The sequence below is a fragment of the Ictidomys tridecemlineatus genome, chromosome 6 (genome assembly GCF_052094955.1).
Source record: "Ictidomys tridecemlineatus isolate mIctTri1 chromosome 6, mIctTri1.hap1, whole genome shotgun sequence".
Classification (NCBI taxonomy): domain Eukaryota; kingdom Metazoa; phylum Chordata; class Mammalia; order Rodentia; family Sciuridae; genus Ictidomys; species Ictidomys tridecemlineatus.
This window is the reverse complement of record NC_135482.1, coordinates 158665774-158689830: the sequence shown is the minus strand read 5'-3', so window position 1 is coordinate 158689830 and position 24057 is coordinate 158665774. Positions and strand designations below refer to the sequence as shown.

Genomic DNA, 24057 nt, shown 5'->3' with positions numbered 1-24057 from the left:
AAATTTGGAGAATTTGCTGAAGTAGAATCAAGTTTAAGAAGAATAGATAACTGTAGAGACCCCAGTTTTATGACATGAACTATCAATAAATCGGGTTAGTAGCCTTCTGTTGGTCTTAGTTTTTATCATAAGCTGTCCATACTTAAGACATTTTCTTTAAGCTTGATGTAGTCAAATTATATTAAAATATTTTAAAAAGCAGAAACCTTGGCTGGGGGAAATAGCTCAGTTGGTCAGAGTGCTTGCCTTATATGCATAAGGCCCTGGATTCAATCTCCAGGAAAAAAAAAAAATCCCCCCCTCACCCAAAAATCTTTAATTAGTTGAATCATAATAGCACATTTTATGACTCAGATCTTTAATTTTGAGTTGTTACAGCTTATATTTACATCACATGCTTGTTATTGGAACAAGAAAGTGCTAATTTATATGAATGCTTTAATATTCAGTTGAAAAATAGGATTTGCCTTGACTTTTTGTTCATTATCCTGGAAGGGTAAATTTATTATTATTTTTTTTCTCTAAGATAATTGCATCAGGTATTCTATTCTAGATTTTTACAGTAGAGCTCCTTTCTTTCATTTTCATTGTTTTTCCTGATTCATTTATAAACATTGAAGTTATTGAAAGAAGCAGTTAGATCTTTTCTGTTAACTATAATGCAAAAAAAAAATCTATCTTAAAAGATATAGTAGCTTTGCTTATCATTTAATAGTAATATGGTATGTCTTATTTACATGTTTAATAATTTTTACTTTCCACTAATATAAAATAGCCAAAAACCAGTAATTTTTTAAAACTTCTGATACAAGTTGATTGCATTTCTAACATTGTATTTATTGAGTTTGTTTTCGACAACCTAAAATTGCTATTCTCCTCAATACACAGGCAGTTGCAGAAAAGTGAGACTGTTTTAACTGAGTTACCTTTTGCAAAATGGGCAGGCTGAGACTCACTTTGTTTTTTTTTTTTTTTTAAGAATTTCAGTAATCTTTCTAGTTCTAGTCTGATTCTTAATCTGTGAAGATCATCTACAAGTGGCTTATTAGAAGTTGTTCCAATATGTAAAAACAAAAGCTTTTAACAGGTGGATACTTTGGCCTAACAAATTCAAATTGTGCTATGTTGAGTTTATGAATATGGGACTTAAATACTCTTAGACTCTTTTAAAAGCTGATCATATGAGTAGGGCAGAAAAACTAAGAGAAGTAGAAAGGAAGAAGAAGATCTTAAAAGCAGCAGAAAGGAAAGAGGTGGATTGATAATTTGTTAAACAATTGGTATAGTCCCTCAGCGACTATAAATTTATCCATGTAAATTATTTTAGCAAAAGCACCTGAACGAATTCAAGAAATTGTTTGTTAGTCTGGAAGACTGTTTATAATACTTCTGCTATTTTCTGTTACTGTGATGGAGTATTTATTCTGGAAATATTTATTGAATGAATGTTATATACCCAGCACTTACGAGAGCTACTGAGGATACAAAAAAAAGGACATGGTTTTGGCCTTCAAAGTTTTAATACCTTGAAGAAACATCATAAGATCTTGGTATGCCTTCTGAATAATCTAAATTAAGTTATAATTATTACTCAGTATATGGCATATATAATAGCTTATCTATTCAGATTGATTGAACCAAGCTGTAGATTAATGAGCATAGAGCATAATGAGGTAGAATTTAATAAGCATTAGCTTTGCTGTCAGACCTGGTATAATCTTATTTCTTCTATCTCTTCATTGTGTGGCCTTCATAAACGAGTTAAACTTTCTAGCCTGATTTCCTTATCTGTTATGTGGGAGTACTACCCCCTTGCACTATTTGGGAGGATCAAAAGAGACAAGATGTGTAATTCACTTAGTTCAGTTATTCTTGGTAGTTCCTGTCAATGGTGGCTGCTCTTATTGTGTTAAAGAAGAGTAGTTCTTTTCTTCAGTACCATAAATTAAAATGGAAAGATTTCCTAAATGTTCAAAGACTCCTAAATGAGTGATTCTGTGTCTTTGTGATATTTTTAGTATAGCCTTTCTTAGCTGGAATTCCATAAGATAATTAATCTGCATAGAAAAAGGGTGGCTACTTTCTCACTTAAAAATAGATATATCTAGGACCATCATTCGAGATGCATAAAAGAAAAGTGAATTCATTACATACAGTGGAGGTATTAGGTATTAATTCTTTTGCCAAATTCCATGCTACTGGGGCTGTACTATATCTATTTGAAAATTACTTTGAAATTTTTAAATTCAAAAAACAAAAGTTTATACCTCTCCTCTTTTTCTTAATGGGGAACAGGGTACTTAGAAGAGTGTCACATAGCAGTTTGTTAATATTTCAGAATAGAACCATTGCCTGAATCAAGTGATTTTCAAACTTTTTCATTCTAAAGATTATTTTAGATGGGCATAATGCCTTGAAGACCATCTGTTCCATGCTTAGTCCCATATGGGACTGAAAACTATCTCCTTAGAATGAATGGGATTAATAAGTTTGTTTTTAATAAGATAATGAGTCAGTATCTGGTATTTAAATTTCAAAGATTCATTGAACTGGATTTTGAAATTGAGTATAAAGTTTCAAAACTGTTATTTCTGTAATACTGGTTCTTCAAGGGGGAAAAATGTTCTAGAGCTCAGGAATTATTATGCATTATCTTTGAGGTTGACACATTAGTTTATTGAAGACTAAGAGATTCTGCAAAGACACACAGACAATTTTATTTTGTTGACTCCTACTTTTTTCATCACATAACAGCTATTTCTGACTCAGAGAACTAGTGTTCCTTAAAACACACATTGGGAAATGTTAATTTATTTCATTTTATATATGAAATGCCCTGAGTCATATAGTCAAGTGATGGCAGGCCTCAATTGAGCCCATCTTTACATTTGTTATTTCACTATAACAGTTCCTTTTCTGCTTACCTCCCTGTATTTTGTAAGTATATAGTTCATATTAAAAGTAAAAGTATAATTGTTATCATATGAGAGTGTACCAAGCAGACATCTGGCAGACATTTAGAAACATGTTTTGAAAAGTACAGCATTGACATATTCTCGCAGGCACAGCTAATTGGCCCTGTCTTTGTAAATGGTTTGTAGTTGTTAGGGATAGACTTTATATGTGATAGTATATTCCTGAGGGAAATCTGTAAATAGGTTAGAAGGAACTAGTTTAACATGATAAAACATTCTAAGATAGGGAATCCAAGTTTGTTTTATGCTCCAATTGTCACCAATATAGAATGTTCTACTAACTTCACTTTCTGTGTTTCTTATGTTAGACAGTTAAATCTTGTTATCATTAGCTTATAAAGGAGCTAGTTGAATCTTCTTTGTCTACTATTTGTTATGTATGCTTATTTAAGAAATGGATTATGAGAGGAGTACACAAGGGTATGTCAAAATCTGAGGAGAAAAATTGAACAGTTAGTCCTATGGGGACTAAAATATTTATTACAGGTGAAAATGATGATTATTTGAGATGTTTCTGAATATGTACTGGTAATTATGGAAGGAATTCTTGGCTTATTTGGGAATGTCTTCTAAGATGAGCTATCATAAAACTACAGAAGTTGTAAAAGTACTAGCTCAATTCAAATTTTGAAGAGGAATGAAAAGAGTTTTTTTTCCCCTCATTAGAAATACCATAAATATGGTATTATATCTAATATGTAATCAGTGACTTACTAAAACCTGTGAAGGAAAATATATTAGGCTCATTTTTCAGGGGAAGCATATCCACATGTGAAGATCTTTGATTGTTAAGAATGTGAGCTGAGCTCCCTAATTCACACCCTAATTCACACCTAATCACAGCAGTTCAGAAGGCTGAGGCAGGAGCATTATGAGTTCAAAGCCAGTCTCAGCAACTTAGCGGGGCCATAAGTAACTCAGTGAGATCCTGTCTTTAAGTAAAATACAAAAAAAAAAAAAGAAAAGAAAAGAATCTGCGTTCTTGTTGTATTGGCGCTTGAAAGAGCTTACACCATAATCAGTTGTGACTTGTACAGTTTTACTGATAGCCGCAGTGCAATGTTAACTGAACTCCATATCTTTCTTACATTAAATCATATTTCTTAAGTTGTTAGTTTGGTGGTGGTAATGATCTGTTTTCTTTATATGTTTTCACCATTTCTTTTCTGGCAGTATTTTCCCTTTCAGACATGGATTGTAATTATCAAAAAATTTTTCCTGAAATGTTTGGAAAGTAGAAACAGCTATGAGAACTGTGAATAGTCAGTGCAGACACCAGGATTAAGTTTCTGTAGGATTTAAATTTGGAATATAAAGTTGGAAATTTGTAATAATTCTGATTTGTAGTCTCATTGTCATGTAGAAATTAATTACCTGTTACATAGGTGAGAGACACAGGATTTCTTAATTTCTGATAGTTTGCTGACATGGTTTCTAAGGTTCAGGATGCACTCTGTCAGCCTGACATTTTTACCACCTTCTTTGTCACCTGAGGCTCAATTGCTACAAAATTACAATAGAATAAACTAAAAGGTGCATTTGTAAATAACTTTGTTATTTAAGACATGTGTTCTATTTTATTTAATCAAGGAAAGTACCAAGTAGAAAGCATCCCATCCTATTCTTATCTAGTATATTAAGTGCTAATATCATTTATATTGATTTTTTTCCCCTTAGGCTCAAATTAAGATGAGGAAATTGATAACATTCTTTTGATCTTTATACACAGAATAAGAAGTAGATATATGATAGAATATCAAAATAATATTTAAAATATATTACAATTTAGGTTAAGCACAGCCTTCATATATAATGTTATTTATTCTGGAACAAACTGAAGACTTTTCTGGATGGCAGAGTTGTCTTTCAATCCAATTTATTATTTCTAGATTATTATTGTAATTATAACAGAAATGATGACTTACTATGATTATATTTACCTTAAGACAATAAAATTTATTAATCTTTATAACATTCTCCTACATTTAAAAAATTAATCTTTATATTAGTAAACAAACTAGATCCTGGTTTGAAAAAAAAGTTCAGTATCTTTTTGTAGATATTTTAAAATGAGGTGGTTTTCTTATTACTGTTTTCACATACTTTCAGATGTAAGCTGTTCAGGTTCACTTGAAACATCTCTTACTAGATTGTTTATTTTCCTGATACTAAGTTGTTAAATTTTGTTACATTTTATTTCCAAATTTTATTGCCTTGTCAAACTTGGATAGGTTGAAAGAAATGGCAAAGCCATTATTCTGAAAGTGTCAACTGATCTGTTTAATGATAGAAGGAAAGAATTTCAGATTCTACTTAAAACAATGTATTTATTCTAGCATTTTCATCATATACTAAGAATTTAAAAAGAAGTGCTTAATTGTTAATTAAAATAATATGATTTGGAAATGTATATATATTAATTATACTCAGGATTCTGTAGTCAAACTAATTTTGAATTTCTTCAACTTTTTAGATCTCCATTACTTTGTGCCTTAGTTTCCTTTTAATGAAGTTGAGACGATGCTAATAATACTGCATATATTATAGGGTTATTGTGAGGATTGAGTGAGTCAGTATATATAAAATGTTTAATCCATCACTTGGGATATATTGAGCTCTCAATAAATATTTTAAAATAAAAAGTCATGAATATTTAAACCAAATTTATTAGAAAATGCAAATTATTTGGGAGTTTCATTTTTTGAGTTCTAGTTTAAAACAAAATAATGAATACTATAGCATAAAACTGTTTCCTATGGAAATTTTAAAGAAAAATGATCAGAAAGTTTTCATTTTTAATAATGTAGAAATAAAAATTCATACATAATGTAAGTTGGAAAAACTTTTTAAGTTTTATTCACCTGTTCTGTCATATTCTTGCTATAATCTATAGTTAATTTCTATACTTATTATTATCATAAACATAATTTGGTTTTTCTATTTGTGGAGACATTTTTTTCTTTTAAGCTTCCACATAATTTCTTCTGAATAAGTTTTCTGTGTAGAGAACTTTTGCCAAAGAAAAAAGAAGCCTATTAGCATATGATAAATTTTCTGAAATTAATATAGAACATAATGTAATGCTATCTTTTCCATTATGATTAGTTTTTTTTTAATAGCTTTATTTTGTTTGTTTTTACGTGGTGCTAAGAATCGAATCTATTTGTATTTCCTCACACATGCTAGGCAAGCACTCTACCACTGAGCCACATCCCCAGCCCAGGATTAGTTTTTTTTTTTTTAATTTTTTTTTTAAGTTGACGATAGACTTTTTATTTATTTATATGCAGTGCTGAGAATCAAACACAGTGCCTCACACATGCTAGGCAAGCACTCTACCACTGAACCACACCCCAAGCCCAGGATTAGTTTTTAAGGAAAGACTGGACTAAACTTTTCATCCAAATAAAAAATCATGTTTTGAAAAATAAAAAAATTGTTTCTTTTCAGTAGATGTTCTATAGGTGTTAAGACTTATAAAACTTATAAAAAAAATAGCACATAGACTTCCTTTAAACTATCACCCAGCTTTGTCTAAATAACTGTAGTACACATGTAGAAATTAAGAAATTAATACTAATTGATATACTGGTTTGAATTTTGGCATTGTCTACTAAATGATCTTTTTCTAGTCCAGGATTCCAACTAGTATCTCATTCTATAGTCATGTCCTGTTTCCTTAGCTTTCTTCAAGTTTTAGGCTAGTTCTTTATTCTTTTTTTGCCTTTCATAATCTTGACACTTTAGAGTACTGACTTGTTAGGTTGACCCTCAGTTTTTGTGTATGTCTGATGTTTTCTTATAATCAGATTGAGAATATGCATTTTTGGCAAGAATTCCATGGTAGGATGCTGTATCTTCAGAGTGTATTGTATCAGGAAATACGTATTGTCCATATGTCCAATTTGTGGTGGTATTATCTTGATCATTTGGTTAAGAAGGTATCTCTCTGCCAGATTTCTGAACTGTTAAAATACTACTTTTCTCAGTGGCTCTGGATGAGGTAGAAGGATTGTGAGTTCAAAGCCATCCCTCAGCAAAAAGTGAGGCGCTAAGCAACTCTATGAGACCTTGTCTCTAAGTAAAATACAAAATAGGGCTGGGTATGTGGCTCAATGGTTGAGTGCTCCTTAATTCAATCCCTGGTGCCAAAAAAAAAAAAAAAAAAAGGAAGGAAGGAAAAATATACTAATTTTCCTTTTGTAATTAACAAATGTGGGTGGGCGTATATTTTGAGACAGTGTAAATATTCTGTTTATCATTATACTTCCACACCTTACTTTGGCATCCATTGATGATTCTTGCTTGATCAGAACCTTTTAAATGCAATTCTTTAGCATCTTTTATGTTTTGTTATTGACTGATAAATAATTTTTCTTATCATAAATGGATAAAGATCCCAAAGGAATTAATGTAAACACTGTAGTCTTAGCTTCATTTTTTCTGAGTGTACTCATTATGAATGCAGCACAACCCAAGAATAAAAAATACAGTAAAAAAAAGGAAAAGTTACCTTTTAAAATAACTTTTATATACGTCATGCTGGCTTTCATAAGAACAGAGCCAAGTATTTCATATTCTGAAAATAAATGGGCAAAGAAGATGCTAGAGAAGTAAGAGGTAATGAATAGACCATTTATCAAAAATATTTGTAAGTGTAATTGAGATATTTTCTTAAAATTACTTTCAGTAAATCTTTGTCAAATATGCAAACCTCTTTCATTGGAAGGAATCAGACAAATTTAAGGATTTTTGTGCTTTAGTCTTAATTGACTTTGACATTGCCTTTTGCCTTTTTATCTTTTATTCCATAGCACATTAAATGCTTTAAAAATAAGTATTGTGGATTTTTTAAAAAATTATTTTACTTTGCCTTATATCTTAGTATGGAGCCTGAAGACACATTTTGGTTAGCAATTTATTGCTTTTATTTCAACAAAACATGACACTCAAGTATCATTGAATCCCAATACCATTTTTAGATGATATCTTTTCCAAAAGATGGAAAAATGTATTTATAAGAGAATTTGTTAGATATCGGGGTCTGAAAACATTCTACTGGTTAGGTTTTCCATTTTTCATTACAACTTCCTTCTTTTTAGGAAATTGCTTTCCATGATGAAGTATGCATCCTCATAATGCTGAGCAGTCCTTTAAGTTCCAGGTTTTTGCCCTTATTTTTTTTTAAGGTCTATTTCACTTGATAATACATATATTATTTGTGGTTTGAAGATATTTTTCTCCATGTAATAACTTGGCTAACTAATTCTAAGGAAGCTCTGTTTGTTGTGTTTTATGGCAAGATCTCTTATTTTTTGAAATTGAAATTTTGAAACTGAGTGTTCTTGTAGTAATCTGGTTTGTTTTTTTTTAAGTCTCTGAAATAGAACATTAGAAACTCTGTAATAGGTATTGTGATTTTGCTGACACATCAATCATCTAAGGATAATACCTTTGAAGTTTCTGCTGACCATACTAAAAAATTAATCCTAGAAATGAATCCAAAAGAGATTGATCCATGAAAGTAATACTTTTGACAAAGTTTTTATTTCCTTTAGGATTAGAAATTTGAACTTTTTGTATCTGCTTTAGATAATAGCCACTTGAAAAAATTCTTCTCATTTCTTGACCAGTAGACTATATCTATTTGTAAAACATCTTAATCATCTGCTCAGTTTGTTAAGCACTTTTCTAGGGGCTAGAGATAGAAAAACTCTACTTTTGTAAGTTGTTTGTTTTTCTCTTCTTTCTGCCAACTGTAGGACTGCTTTGATACTTAGAGGAATTTGTGAGAAATTTGTTTTTTATAGAAATGCCTTAGAACCAGAAAGAATGAGTGATAAAAGATAAGAAAAAGATATTATTATGTTTCTAATTCTTGTAGAATGTCTTGTTTTATGAATAATTTATACCTTTATAAATCAGCAAGATCAGTTACAGCACAAGTGAATAGAAATCATGATCTTAATAGAATCATGTTGCCTTCTATTTCATTACTTAAAAAAATTAAGTATAGGCTTTTTTTTCTTTGATATTAGGAATGCTTAAAACTAGTTATCCAGATATGCTCATTTAATAATTTAGAATTGAAAGCAAATGTTTCAAATAATATAATTTGCTATATATCTCAAAAGAAATTCTCAGCGGTATTCATTTAAAAATACTTAGCTTTATTGTTTCTGATTTGAATGTGACTGGATTTTCAGTAAGAATCTTTAAAATTTTATGGAAAAAGTTAAAATCATTTTATTTGTGTACTGGCAGATTGCTGATTTTGTTAGCTCTGGTTTGAAGTTTACCTTAGTAGTTGGATTATTAGTTCTCCAGTGCACAGTTTTTTGTTTTTTCCTCATCTTAAAATATCACACAGAAGAATGCTGCTTATTAAAGTAGAATTAGTTAAGGTGTTACTGTATCATTTTTGTGAACCTCCATTAATAATATTCTCACAACAGCTACCCTTTCTTGTTTGAATGATGACCTTGTTTTGAAAGTGCCTCTATATTTTTCTGTGTAAATGATAGATTATCAAATTCAAAGTTTTCATAAATTATAAACTGTTGAAACAAGAGAAATCTATCCTCGATAATTTCAGAATAATTTTTACTTAAGAAATCTGTTTATTTCTGAATATGTTGAAGTTTTGATACTTTGGGCAAAATAAAGAAGTTATATTCTGAAGGTGTGATCTGAATTGGGAGTTTATAAATGGATCCATATCTCTACCTAGCTCTTGTATTTATACAACTTGCTCTATATTCTAACTTAAAAACATTCGCTTTTTAAATCTAAATTGATTATATTTTTAACATTCATTCTGTGGGATGTAATAAATAAATCAAAGGTTTGGAGTTGTTTAACGTAAAGCTTCTGCTGAAGAAGAAGTTGTAAACTTTAGCCTAATATTAATCTGAGCAAGATATTTTTGGGGAGTTGTTTTTCAAAGTGAAGTAGGTTTGTAAACTTGAAAAAAAATTACCAAGTGTATTTCCTGTTCAAAATAGACTTTTCCAAAACATTTTCTCTCTGTTTTCATTTAGCTATATGTATTACTGATTTGTATTTAAGAATTGGAGGGAAACTGGGAAATTTGGAAGATCATATCTTATTTGTAATTCCTGAATAGGTTTTTAACTATCTTAATCGCTGTAGTTAAGTTTTAATTTGGTTTCTTTTATTTGGTAATCAAATAATTCTTATGGGTTATGTTGAAATATTACTATATATGAAAAGGAATGGTTTGTCAAGAAAGTGATTAGAAAGACTAGAGGAAGATTGTTTAATAATTTAAAAACATTTTGTAGGGCTTATTTGCACCATGTAGGTACAGTGAAAAGGTATATAAGATAGCTCTGGTTTACTAATTTTAAGCCTTTGCCATGTGTTAAAGAGCTACCCCTTAAGATCTCCAGCTGTGGAATACTTTGTTAATCTGTTTGGGTTATTTATTTATTTTTTGATTTCTTGGGAACTATCTAATTGAAGAACATTCTTTGAGATATTCAGTATTCAAATCTTTTTTTCTAATTTGGGTTTCTTTCCTCTCATCCCTTATCTACTGCCTCTTTGTGATAATAATGTAAAATACCTTTTTAAACCTACTGATCTAAAAATAAAGTTTCTTCAGAATTAGGAGACTCTAGAGCTTAAAATCCATTTGAAACTTTAAATGAAAGAATAGCTGCCGATTAGGCTCATGAAATGCTTTCATAGTTATTTATTTGATACCTCTTGCCTAGATGGCAATTTCACCTCCTTGACTCTTTCAGATATCCTTTTTCATTTCTTTTAATTTTTTGAAATTACAGATTTGACGGTTAAATTCATAAGTTTTCTTAGGCCAAATTGTTTTTATTTCTCATTTTTACAGAGTTGGATATGTTCCTAAGCAGAAGGGTTAGCTCATTCTTTTCATCTTCAGGCTTTTAAAAAGTTTAGTCTAAATGTTGTTAGGTAATGGAATAACCATTCCTTTTCAGCTTTGGGTACATTTCCAAACTGGCTGCCAGAGCCAGGAGAAAGTGAAGGCATTAAAACACTAACTTTGGTTGGTTGCTACTTTCTTAGTGCTGAGACTAAGAACCTTTGTTGGTTGGTTGATAGAGAACAAGAGAGCACAGTCCTCGGTCCACTAACAGGTAAGGAAATAATAACCAGTTGGTGTGAGAGGGAGGTTACTTGGTAGCATTTATTTTCTTATTTATCCCAAAATATAATGTCTCATGAATAGGACACTGTGAGTGACTACCTTCCATTGATTTAGGGATATGCAGCACCTTTTTATTTAGAATAAGATCTGAAATTTAATAGGGATATATCACTCTGTACCACAAAGTATAATTGATCTGTTTTGCAGAGGCAACACTGTTAACATTTATCCTACAGTCCCCATAGCTTTAAATACATATCTGCCTGTCTTATTCTCCTTTCAGCTTTTCCTTGATCAGATGCTATGTGCTTTGACCTTCCTTCTCTCTATTTACTTTATTTCTGTAATAAAGCTAACTGTTTTTCAATATCTTTACCATCATCTATTATTTGGATATGTCTTACTGCTTTAATTTCTACATTCTAGCCATTAATTATTATTCCTGATCCATCTTGACCCAAAACAAAATGGTCTTGCATTTTAAAAAAGATTTTGAATCTGTGTTACCTATGTCCACTATTCTGTCCTCCCAGTTTTAAAGATGAATGCTTGATGAATAAGCCCTTTTCAGGGGCAGTAGTCATAGCTTTTAAAAATGCAGGTTTAGCCTTGTATTGCTATGATATTGGCTTATACTGTGACTTATTAAATTACTGATGACTTGAAAACTGATAACAAATTCAGCTTCTGATACTTCCTGAAATTTAGTAGCATTCCTGTTAATATGCTTGATTATTCTATTTCTACTTTCAATCCATCTTCTTCTCTTTGACAGAAGAATTAACTGGGACTCCTTTGATATATCTGAGGTTGAATGCCTTTTCCCTGTCCCTTTAAAGACAACTATGGTCTTGTTTCCTGTCCTAATTTATTATTTTTTTTGCTTCGATCTTCCACTCGAAGTTGAGTGGTTTGTCACAGAGTGTGTTATGGCTTAGACCAAAATAGATCCCTTCTTAATAGTTACTGAGGAATTAATCATTTGTGGTGACAGACTTCTAAAATTCAAATTAAGAAGGCACTAAAGAAAGTATGCCCAAAGATAGCTCCTTTTTGTCCTGAGGATAAGCCATTACAAACTCAAATGACCAGAGAATGTAATTTCTTAATAAGAATTTTTTCTTAAATCTATATTCAGCTCTCTATTTCAGTGCTTCTCTCCTACCAGAGGTGCAAGGAGTGATCCTAGAACCACAGATTCAGCCAAGACCACGGAGAGCTTTTGACGTCAGGGGTCCACTTTCTCTACTGAACCCTTGGAGACAGAATATCCAGCTTCTGGAGAGAGTGGGAAAGGATTATAAACAAGTGGGTGCTTTCCATTATTTACTTGGGTTTATTTATAGATTGGAGTGTCCTTCCATTGCCCATTTTATTCTATTGGTAAAAATCCTTGGGTTCATATTAAGAACCAGGTGGGGCTACAATCTGTTTGTTTTTCTGAATGCAAAGTAGTGCCCATTCCAAAATAGAAAACTTAAGTTTATTTAATTTTCTCTCCAGATAATTAAAGCAGTAGATGATTTGGAGCACGTGATTTGGTGAATGCCTGTGTAGTCCACAGGAATTTTTAAAAGGAGTATTTACCCATTGTAGCCTTTATGGTAATAGTGGACTTCTAAGTGCTCTTTTACATTCTAATAATTCGAAAAGTTCTGTATTTCATCTTTGGGCAAGCTGGACATCTGAAATCTCTTAATTTATACAGTCAGATGTCTAAGTGTTATCCTACCCTGTTAGTGAGAACTTTTTGGTCTTTTCCTACCTCAAATGTTAGGACTTATTATTAGATCATTTAGAAGATGCAATGATAGTACTGTTATGGTTTTACTATCAAATCCAGGTTTCATTACCAAATGAGTATAAGTTTCAGGATATAATATCCCTGAAAACTGTATTTATTATACTCAAAAGTAGTTTTCTAGTTCTGAGGAATAATGTTATTTGTAGTAGAAGAGCCTTTTGCTAGATTTTCCCCATGGCATTAAGATGGTTTTTTTCTTAGTTTCTTTGATGCCAAGGGTAGGATTTGATTCCAGGAAGTTCTTATTATCTACAATGGGTAGAATGTGAACTTGGTGCCTGTGGCAAGTTTTCATTTTTCCTTGGTGGATTCCTTCTGTGACTCCAGGTATCTTGATAATGGGAGACCGGTTTATTTGTTCTCTAATTGCCCAGATTTCTTTCAACTGGTAAAACATCATACTTCTTCAGCAAAAGGAATTCTTCTAGCAGAGCCTTCATGGATGATATCTGTCACACATGCCAGCACCTGCAGTTTGGAAGGCAGTGGTGAATGGATCCATGCAATATGTGTAGAAGACACAAGGATGAGCGAGCAACCTGATCTTGTTATTTATAAACTTTTAAGATTTACTCTGGTTTACTCTTGTCCGAAAATGAAAAGGCTCAAATAATGAAATAATCTTTTGAGATTGGAGTTTTACATGGCCATGAAAATATTCCTTTCTATTCAGAAGACTGAAATAGAGGAAGCTTGAGAGATTCCTTTCTTTTAAAGCAGCTCTCTGTATGTTTCATTTATAAGATTTGTGGGACTGAAAATCACCTTAATGAAGTAGGCAAACTTTTTAAAATAGTATAGGAAATCCAAAAAAAGTCATGAATTTTTTTTGTTATTGGCACTGAAAAGAACAAATAAACAAAGGTTGAATTTCTTAATTACTTCAGAATTACTTTTAATATTAGTTTTAATCTTTAGCTCATCTTTTGCTGATCTTGAGCCTTATTCTTATTTGTCAAATCAACAAAACTGTAGTATAGAAATAGAAGAGACATTTTTGAGATCAGAGTAGCTTGGTCTGTCTTCTAAAGTAATAAATACCTATTAAACTTGAGGTATTGTTCTACACTGAAAGCAAGCTAAAGTTTGAATGATGCTGTCACATAGCAGTAATTTACAGAGCAAGGGCAAGTTGTGATATTAGAATAAGCCAATAGGTGTGAATACATGTTGCAAAATACATATCCCAACTGTCAGTCAAGAGAAACAGTTATCAAAATGTTTGTTTCTTTTGGTCTATTAACTGGTCAGTCAAAAGCTATTAAAGAACTTTTTAAAAGTCATCTGATGCTGCTGATTTGTTTTATTTTGATATGAATTTTTAAGAAGAGAAATTCTAGAATTACTAATATGTAAGCAACTGAAATGTTTTAGGAATATCAAAGATTTTAGAAGCCACATTTGCTAAAATGTAACCTGGCCTTTAGTCCTTCTTGGCTAAATTTGAAAACTCTTTGTTTTTTCCTCATTATTTATAAATAAATTTTTATAAGTGTAGTACTTAAAAGTAAGTTTAAAATCTCAATTTGAACTGAAATTTCCCCCAAAGAACTCTAAATTCCCATAAATGATTACAGCCTTTTATTCCTGACTTGGTTTTTTTGTTAAATGTTAATAAGACAGTTGGTTTACAAACACGTATAAACTCAGAAACAACTACCCAACATTTTTAGAATGCACTCAGTAAACCAAAAGTGAAATTTTTGCTTCAGATTAAGTTAGTTGAATTTTTGAACCAAGGTTTAAACCATTTTATGGCCTGCCTGTGAGATTATTAGATTTTTGTTTCACCTCTGAAGATGAAAAGAAATTTAATCTCTTAATCTCATGCTTTAATTAAATTTTAGCTCTGTTCCTTAAAGTGTGCAAAAGAAATGTAAGTGCATTTCTATTTATCTCATGCCACTTGAAGCTATTTAAAAGTGAATTTTTTGTATATTAATGTGAACTGATTTGTTTATTTAAACTTTTAGTTTGATGCATTTTCCTTTCAGATTTTTAAAAATAATTTCATGTCACAATATGCAGTCCTATATTTTTTCAGTGTTTATGAATATTAATATAAGCTAATTTTTTTCTAGAATGACTAATTGTAATATTTGTATTATGTGATCATTTGAAAACTAATAAATATTTTTTCCATGAAAAAATGCACTTACTGACAAATGGCTTATTTCTGTTTCAGGAGTAGAAAGTGAACACTGCTACAGTATTATAAAGTGTATTTTAATTTTATATGTCTTCCTCATAAGTGTTTCCTGAATATACATTCGATTCTTTCGTGTGTCATAATTTTTTTTAAGATAAAGCCCTTTGATCATTAAAACTTTTGAGTTAATAATCAGGAGTAAATGGTCAAATTTTTAAAGACTAAAATGATCAAAATATACCCCTTAAAAAATAGCATGTAGTCCCTCTACTCAAAAAAAAAAGAGGAAAAAGAAAAAGAACATCTGGAAATTGAACTACTCAACTTGTGAGAGTTGTTATCAAAAGAAGAAAAATGTTTTGTATTGAATGTTCTACTTGAACAAGTGGCTGTAGAAGGAGAAATCTTGATTTCGAGTCTCTTGTTTTAACCTTATCAAAACAGGCATGGAAAAGGGTAAAATTTGTTTTAATTAAGATTCTTATCTTCATAGCTACATAAACTTATTTAAATGAAGTTGTTGGAAGACTTTACTTTTTTATGTTAGGATCTGCTAGAAGCAAGAGGATTTCCTTTTAGATTTGAACAAAGTTACACAAGAAATGGACTCCAAACAATTTTAAATAACATTAAGATGGGGTCCTAGTCAAGATATGAAAATGGCATTAATGTCAACCTGTGGATTAAAATGTGATAATTTGACTTCCCAAAAAATTATGCTCTGAAAAAATGAGAATTATAAAAGTGACTTGGAATAATTGCTGTATTGGGGCAGAGGAAAGGAAGGCAAAATTCTTGCCTTTATTAATCTGGTAAGTTTGGAAAAGATCAGTTAATGATTCTGTGAACAAAAGTTCTATTTTTATAATTAAATCTTTTAAAAGGTTTACAGATATATTTCATTGGAAGGGTGTATTTTCTTGAATCCAAAAATTTATAAGCATTTCCTATAAATGTGTAAAGGGTGGAATGGAGGTGGGGATGAAAAATATCCTGCATCAGAAAGTTCAGAAATATTGCAAAGATAAGTAATTTTTCTTACATGGACTCCCTATACTATCAATAGCCTTCAAAATAAAAATGTTGCAGAATGTTGGAACTTGACTTATTATCATTATGTCTTCAAGGTATAAGAACATAAGCTTATGGTGTCACCATCATTGATTAGACGAACTATAGTATAAAAGTCTGTTTCGATTGTTTTTTAGTGAGGAAACAAAGGTTGATTTATTTTTTGGTAGCTTATGTTTTAAAAAGTCACAAGCCTGCAACGTACTGACCTTAGAGCTTATTGTAAATATGTCCACATATCTTATTTTCCTATGCTGTCATGAAACAGTTGAGCAAAATGTCAGTGCTTAGATGTCCTAAGTAAATTTTTACTATTTAAATTCAGTTGTTTTTTTTCTATTAAAATATTCCATATTAGCCCTAAAATGTGAATGTTTCAAGAAGAAGCACAGAGGTTCTCTGAGTTTTTACCCACTAATATGTGCATCTAAGATGATTATATTACTGCAGTAAATGTTAGGGAATTGTGAAGTATGCATCGGAGTTTTCAGAAATAATGATCAAAGGGATCTCTGCTCGAGGTAAGGTATGGCCTAGGTAGAAAAATGTTCAAAATATGTTCAATATAATGTCTGTTGACAAAGTAAACTTTATCAGATATAACAGATATCCTTGCTGTTTCGGACAGATGTAGAATTTGGGAAATGATTTATTCTTAAAACTCCCAGAGATCAGAAATGGCCAAATCACAGATTTGTTTTTGTGTGAGTATGGAATGCATCAAGAAACATGTCTTTGGGGTGTATGTAGCCTCTGATAATACAAGGTATCACCTACCTTAGCTCTTGTAGTATTTATAATACATATTTAACTTAGTATTTCTTAAGCCTTGAGCACTATAAAAATATGCGTGCTTTGCAAAGAAAGTTTGAGTACACATTCCTTGAAATTATTGCCTTGCTTCATTTTGGCTATGTGTGCCTATTTTTTATTAAATGATACTTAGGACTTAGAAAATAATTGCTTGACTTATTTTATTTTGGCTTGAGACATTGATTTAGAGAATTTTATAAATATTAACTTACACTAACTTGGGAATTTTACTAAAGATTAAAAAATAATATTGTAGCCTAATGTACAATCATTAAGAGAGGAATGTTTTATTTTCTAAGGAATATTAAGTAGGTTCAAAGAGTTGTGTGTTAATATAATATTTAGTTTATCTAAAAATAAAGGAAGCTACAATATGGAATATAGATCAGACAGGAATACAGATTAGGATTTTTTCCTGGAATTACTGATAAAATTTACTGAATGGATGATAGTATAGAAAACATAGTAATCTTCAGGTTTGAGTTCTTTGATAAGAACTGCAGCTTATGGACATTTGGGTTTAACTTGAAACAATTTGCTATTTATTTCACTTTTCCCTTTATCCAGCACAGAATAATAAGTTAGTATGAATTAGTGATACAACCCACCATTTCATGAGGTAGCTGGTTCCGTGTTCAGGAGGGTCTGAGAGTAAGAAGTTGAGAATTTGCACGTATGCCTTTTTAATTTGAGAGTCACCTTAGAAATTATCCAGCTTAGCACCCTCATTTTACATATAAGATGATTGGTATCTAGAAACATCACATCACATGCATAGTATTGAACTCAGTAAATGATAGATCGTCTGTAGGACTCAAGTTTTTGTTTTTGTTTTTGTTTTTTTTTTGACTACCCAGCTCAGGTACTGCTCTACTACCTCCTCTTGTTGATCCTAGTTCTGGATGACAGAATTCTGATCTCTTTCAGATATGACAGTCTTAAAGATAGCTATTAATAATTCCCCATCAGTTTCAAGTCCAAATTCTTTTCTATAAATTATTTATCCCTGTGTTCTTACCTCTTATTTGTGAAGCCGAGATCTTAAAAGTTTTGTTTATCTTTGAATGTACTTCAGTTTCTCATTGTTTCTCTTAATGTGCAACCCTCAACCAGCATCATGCAGATATGCTCTTCCAGGGCTGTTAGGATACATGACCTTATGCTTGTCCATAGAGTCGTCATACCACTTTGTCCTTACATATTTATCCAGTGAGATGCATGATTTTATGCACCTCCTAATTTTATGATTCTCCTCGGCAGAGAAATTATAGTGATAAGACAAAATATTTTATATGTTAAATAAGGCTAGTAGTCTGTTTATGTAAAGACTTAAAATGTGCATAATTTAGTAAAAGAATGGCTCAAGGTAATAGCTAAGATCTTGGGAAATCATAGATAAAAGTATAATCTCCATTTAAGGTATTTTTGCTTTTATTGCTTCTGACTTAGTAACTATAAATAATTCTACATTACATGACTTGTGCAATATAAAATGTTATTTTTCAGATTGTCTTTGCAAATTTAAGGGTAATTAGGGCTGTTGGAGCCAAACTTTTTTTGTGACTGGCATTGAGAAGAAAATGAACTTGTATTTAGTAAAATAATTAAAATTTGGGATGAAAGGCAACTTAGAATGACTTCCATGAAAATGTTTGGAATATATAACAGCAGAAGATGGTGAAGAAATAGCCTGGGAAATCTGAGAAAGTGACCAAAGACCCAGTGCAAACATAGTCTTGTGTTGCATTTTGAAACATAATGCAAACACTACCGTAGCAACATTCAGTGTAACACTTTTGTTTAATTGCCAGTTAGGATATTTAGCTTTTCCCCCAAATATTAAAATGACATCCATGAAGATATGAGGTGTTTATTTAGTGGTTGAATGTGCATCTAAGGGTACTAATTCTAATACCCCTGTTTGAAAAACACTGATTGAGATAGGATATACAGTTATGCCTTGGTGTCTTCAGGGAATTGGTTCCAGAACCCTATGGATATAAAAATCTACAATTGCTCTTGTCCCTTTTATAAAATAACATAGTGTCTTCTGTAACACATCCCTCCCATATACTTTATTTTTGGTCCTGCAGTTTGAACCCAAGAGTGCTCTACCACTGAATATATCCCAAGTCTTTTTTGTTTTTGTGTTTTGGACAGGTTCTCACTAAGTTGCTAAAATTCCCCTTGAACTTTGTGATCCTCTTGTCTCAGGCTCCCAAGTTTCTGGGATCACAGGCATGTGTTACCTCGCTCATCTTCCTCTTATATGTTAAATCATCTGTAGATTGCTTATAATGCCTTATATAGGCTAGAGATGTAGCTCAGTGTTAAGCATGCCCAAGGCCTGGGTTCAAATCCCAGCACTATGAAAAAATAACATAATACAGTGTAAGTACTAGGTAAATAGTTGTTAGGCTGTTTAGGGAGTAATGAAAAGGAAAAAAGACCTGTACATGTTTCATACAGACACAGCTTTTTTCCTCAAGATTTTTCATCTGCTTTAGGTTGAATTTATGGACTCAGAACTCATGGATATGGAGAACTGAATTAGAATTTTGAGTAAAAACAAAGAAGCGTTTACTCTATGTACCTTTCCTAGGCACTTTACATATATTTAACTCAATTCAACCAACTGGGAAAGGTGATGATTTTTCCATTTTACACACAAGATGTTGAAGCTCACAGGTTTCAAAACCTGACCAAGACAGCAAATGAATAGTCAGTAGGCAGTGAAGATGCCCATTAAAAGTGGGTCTATTAATCTAAAATTTCTATTACATTATTGTCAAATATCTTTGCAAAAAGAATGCATGTTTTCAGGAAATTTTCACATAGAACCTCAGTATTTAAAACAAATAAAAGGGTTATTCTACTTAGTGTTCATTAATGGGCTTTTTAAAAGAGTTTTTAGGTTTATAGAAAAATTGACCAGAAGGTGCAGAGTTACCACATATCTCCTCCCTCCCTAGGCTTTCCCTATTCTTACAATCTTGCATTATTGTACATTTGTTAAAATTGTTGAACCACTATTGATGCATTATTAACTAAAGTCCGTAGTTTACATTAGAGTTCAATTATGTCATAGAGTTTGTTTGCCAAATATAATAATGCCTTGAATTCACCATTGTAGTATCATACAAAATAGTTTTAAGTGCCATTGAAATACCCTTGTTCCTATTCATGCTTTTGCTGTGTCATATGGTAAGCCCATGCTTAGCTCAGTAATGTAGAGTCTGCCAAACTCTTCCAAAATGCCAGTTGCATCTTACATTTCCACCAGCAATGAACATGATTTCTGTGCTCCATTTTCTCCCCAGCATTTGGTATGTCAGTGTTTGATACTGGTTACTATAATAGGTAGGTAGAACTATCTCATCATCTTAATTTGCATTTCTTTAATGATCTATGATGTTGAACATTTTTTTATGTGCCTATTTTTCATCTCTGTTAATCTTTGCTGAGATGGCTGCTCAGGTCTTTTGCCCATTTTCAAAATCAGTTGCTTATTGTTGAGTTTTAAGAGTTCCTTGTATATTTTGGATACTAGTCCTTTATCAAATGCATGTAAATATTTTCTCCATTCTCTTGCTTTGGTTTTCATACTTTCAACAGAGTCTCTTGCAGAGGAGAATTTTTAATTTTATTGAAGTTCATCTTATCAGTTTTTTCTTCAGTTGGTTATGATTTGGTCATGTATTTAAAAACTCATTTCCAAACCCAAAATCACCTAGATTTTTTTCCCCCATATTCTAATTTCTTCTCTCCCTTGCATTTCCCTCCCCTTTTCTTTATTTTTTACAGCTTCACTTTTAGGTCTGTGACCTGTTTTGAGTTAATTTTTGTGGAAGTTGTAAGGTTTGTATTTATATTGATTTGGGGTTTTGTTTAGGGGGTGGGGCATGTGATGTCCAGTTCTTCTAGCACCATTTATTTGAAAGATACTTTTTTTTTCCACTGAATTGCCTTTGCTTCCTTTTCAAAGATTACTCCACTATATCCATGTGGTTTTATTTCTGGACACACTATTCACTTCCATGGATTAGGGGTTTTTTTGCCAGTAACACATTGTCTTGATTACTGAAGCTGTTTAGTAGGTCTTAAAATCAGCGTAGTGTCAATCATCTGACTTTATTGTTCTTCAATATTGTGCTGGCTTTTTGGAGCTTTTATTTTTGCATATAAACTTTCAGGTCTATTTGTATCCACAAAATAATTAGGGATTGCATTGACTCTAATGGTCAATTTAGGAAGAAGTTTCATCTTAACAGTTTTAAAAATCTTTGATTTTTTTCTGAGCATGTTTTGTTTTTTTTTCCCTCATATAATGTTACACAAGGTCATGTTTTGTTAGATTTATACCCAAGTTTTTCATTTTTTTTGGTTTTTATGTATGTAATGTTGTTTTTTAATTTCCAGTTCATTGCTGGTATATTTGAAAGTAATGAACTTTTGTATATTAATCTTACATCCTGGAACCTTGCAATAGTAACTAATTTAGTTGCAGGTTTTTTTTCCTTTGCTAGAGATTTTCAACATAATGCACTCATCTTGAACAAAGACACTCTTATTTATTCCTTTTCAATATGTATACCTTTCATTTCCTTTGTTTATTGCACTAACTAGGACTTTAAATAGGAAGACAAGTCCTTGTCCTGTGCCTAGTATTAGAATGTATCAAGTTTCTCATAAATAAATACTAGATGTAATTTTTTGGTAGCTGTTCATTATTTTGTAGAAGTTCAACACCATTCCTAGTTTGCTTGCATTTCTAATTGTCAATCTTTGTTCAGTTTTACCAAATGCTGTTTTCCCTTACAAAATACATTTATTGATATGATCATGTGATTTTTCTTGAAGAATCGTGATTATTCTGTAGATTTTATTAATTGATTTCTGAATGTTGAATCAACCTTGCATACATGTAATAAATTTCATTTGGTCATGCTTCATATTTTGTACATTATTGGATTTCATTGTATTTTGTCAAGGATTTTTGCATCAATGTTCTTAAGGGATATTGGTCTACATTAATTAGGAATTATTTCCTTTTTTCTACTTTATCAAGATACAGAGAATTGGTTAAATATTTGATTAAATTATAGGTGCAACCATCAGAGTCTAATGCTTTCTGTTTGGGAAGGTTACTAATTATTGACTCATTTTCTTTAATGCAGGTCTGTTTCATTTATTTTTCTGTGAGTTTAGTTTGTGGCATTCAAATAATTGGTTTGTTGCATCTAAGTTAGCAAATATGTGGGCCTAAAGTTGCTCATAATACTTATCTTTTAAATGTCTATGGCATCAGTATTTATGACCTCTTGTGTTTCTAGTTGTTGTTGTTGTTGCTGTTTTGTGGCTGCTTTTTTTTTTTTTTTTTTTTTTTTGTTAGCTTGGCCAAAGTTTTTGTTTCATTAAAGAAATAGTTGACTGGTTTTGTTGACTTTTGTGTATTTTCCTGACATCAGTTTCACTGATTTCTGAACTGTTGTTATTTTTCTTTCTTCTTTTTGCTTTAGGTTTATATTGCTCTTCTGTTTCTAATTTTCCTAAGGGGAAATTTTAGACTATTATTTTAAGTTTTTTTTCTGCAATAAATGCATTCAGTTTTATAAATTTCCCGTTAAACACTGTTTTAGCTGCATCCCGAAAATTCTGGTAAATTGTGTTTTAATTTTATTTAGCTTGAAATATTTTTAAATTTCCCCTATTTTGACCCATTTTGATCTTCAGAGGTTTGTTGTTGAATTTCCAGGATTTAGGAAGTGTGTAGTTAACTTTTAGTTTAATTCCATTGTAGTCTAAAAGCAGGATTTGTGCTTAACTTTTTGTTATTATGTGTTTTTTATTGCCTAGAATGTCTGTCTGCATAAATGTTCTTTGTGTGCTCAAGAACATGTATTTTGATGATGTTGGATGAAGTAGCCTATAGATGTCAATCAGATTCTGTTGATTGATAGTGCTGTTAAGTTCAGCTATATCCTTGCTGATTTTCTGCCTGCTGGGTCTGTTGGTTACTAATAGAGGATATTTAGATGTTTATAACAGTGGATTTGTCTGTTTCTCCTTTTATTTGTCACTTTTGCCTCATGTATTTCGATGTTCTGTTGTTAGACACATACACAATAAGGATGGTTTATGTCTTTTTGAGTACTGATCTCTGTGTCATTCATTATCTGATACTCTGTCCTTGATGATTTTACTTGTTCTGAAGTTGGCTTTGTCTGAAGTACATAGAGCTACATTTTCTTTCTTTAGATTAGTGTTATCTGTCTCTCTCTCTCTCTACTTTTAATCAGTATGTGTTCTTGTATTTGAAGCCTTATAGACAACAAGCCTTGAATCTTGTTTGTCTTCCTTGATAATCTTTTAATAGACATTTAAATTATGCACATATAAGCTGATTATTTATAGTTCATTAATATCTGTCTTTGTCTTGCTTGTTTGTAACTTCCCATTACACTTGTTACTTTTATAAAATTTTGTTTTCTTTTTCTGCCTTCTCTGCTATTAATTGAACATTTTATATGATTTTATTTTATCTCTTCTCTCAGCATATCAGTTAAACTTTAGAATTTGCACTAATCTTAAAGTGCAGTATACATTTATGACTATAACACTATACTACTTCATAGGTACTGTAAGTACTTGATAAGACTTACAGTTCCTCCCTGACATCCTTGTCGTGTCACTTTTCCATATGCTGTAATTATCCACATTATTGCTGTCATTATTTTGAATGTATCTATGTTAGGTCAATTAAGATTTAAAAAATAAAAAGGTTTATTTTACCTTTTTAATTTTTCTCTAATGCTCTGCCTTTTCTGTGGTGTATGTGCGTGTGTGTGTGTGTGATGTAGATCTATGACCTATATTATTTCCCTTTTCTCAGGTCTGTTATTGACAAATTCCCTACATTTTTGTCTATGAAAATCTTTTTTCCTTCTTCTCTTACTTTTCAAGGGTAATTTTTACTGATACAGAATTGTAGGTTGGTGTGGGGTTTTTTTTTGAATACTTTACATATTTCATAGCAATCATCTTGCTTGTATGACTTTTGAAGAAATAGCTGATATAATTCTTATCCATGTTCCTA

General features: G+C 31.3%; 1 protein-coding gene across 15 annotated transcripts in view; it reads left to right on the top strand.

Annotated features, from left to right (window-relative positions):
• Tsc22d1 (TSC22 domain family member 1) overlaps nt 1–24057 on the top strand; it is a 114443-nt gene that overhangs the window by 18283 nt on the left and 72103 nt on the right. For 2 of the 15 annotated variants that reach the window (XM_078015969.1, XM_078015965.1), the window contains 3 exons: nt 11043–11113; nt 12263–12432; nt 13303–14211. The exons of 5 other annotated variants lie outside the window; for them this stretch is intronic. In XM_078015969.1, the coding sequence (XP_077872095.1) occupies nt 11043–11113; nt 12263–12432; nt 13303–13320 (259 nt within the window). In that variant the 3' untranslated portion in view covers nt 13321–14211. Of the gene's footprint in view, nt 1–11042; nt 11114–12262; nt 12433–13255; nt 14212–24057 lie in introns of those variants that run through there. 8 more of the 15 variants (XR_013423357.1, XR_013423355.1, XM_078015970.1 and 5 more) reach the window with 6 other exon arrangements.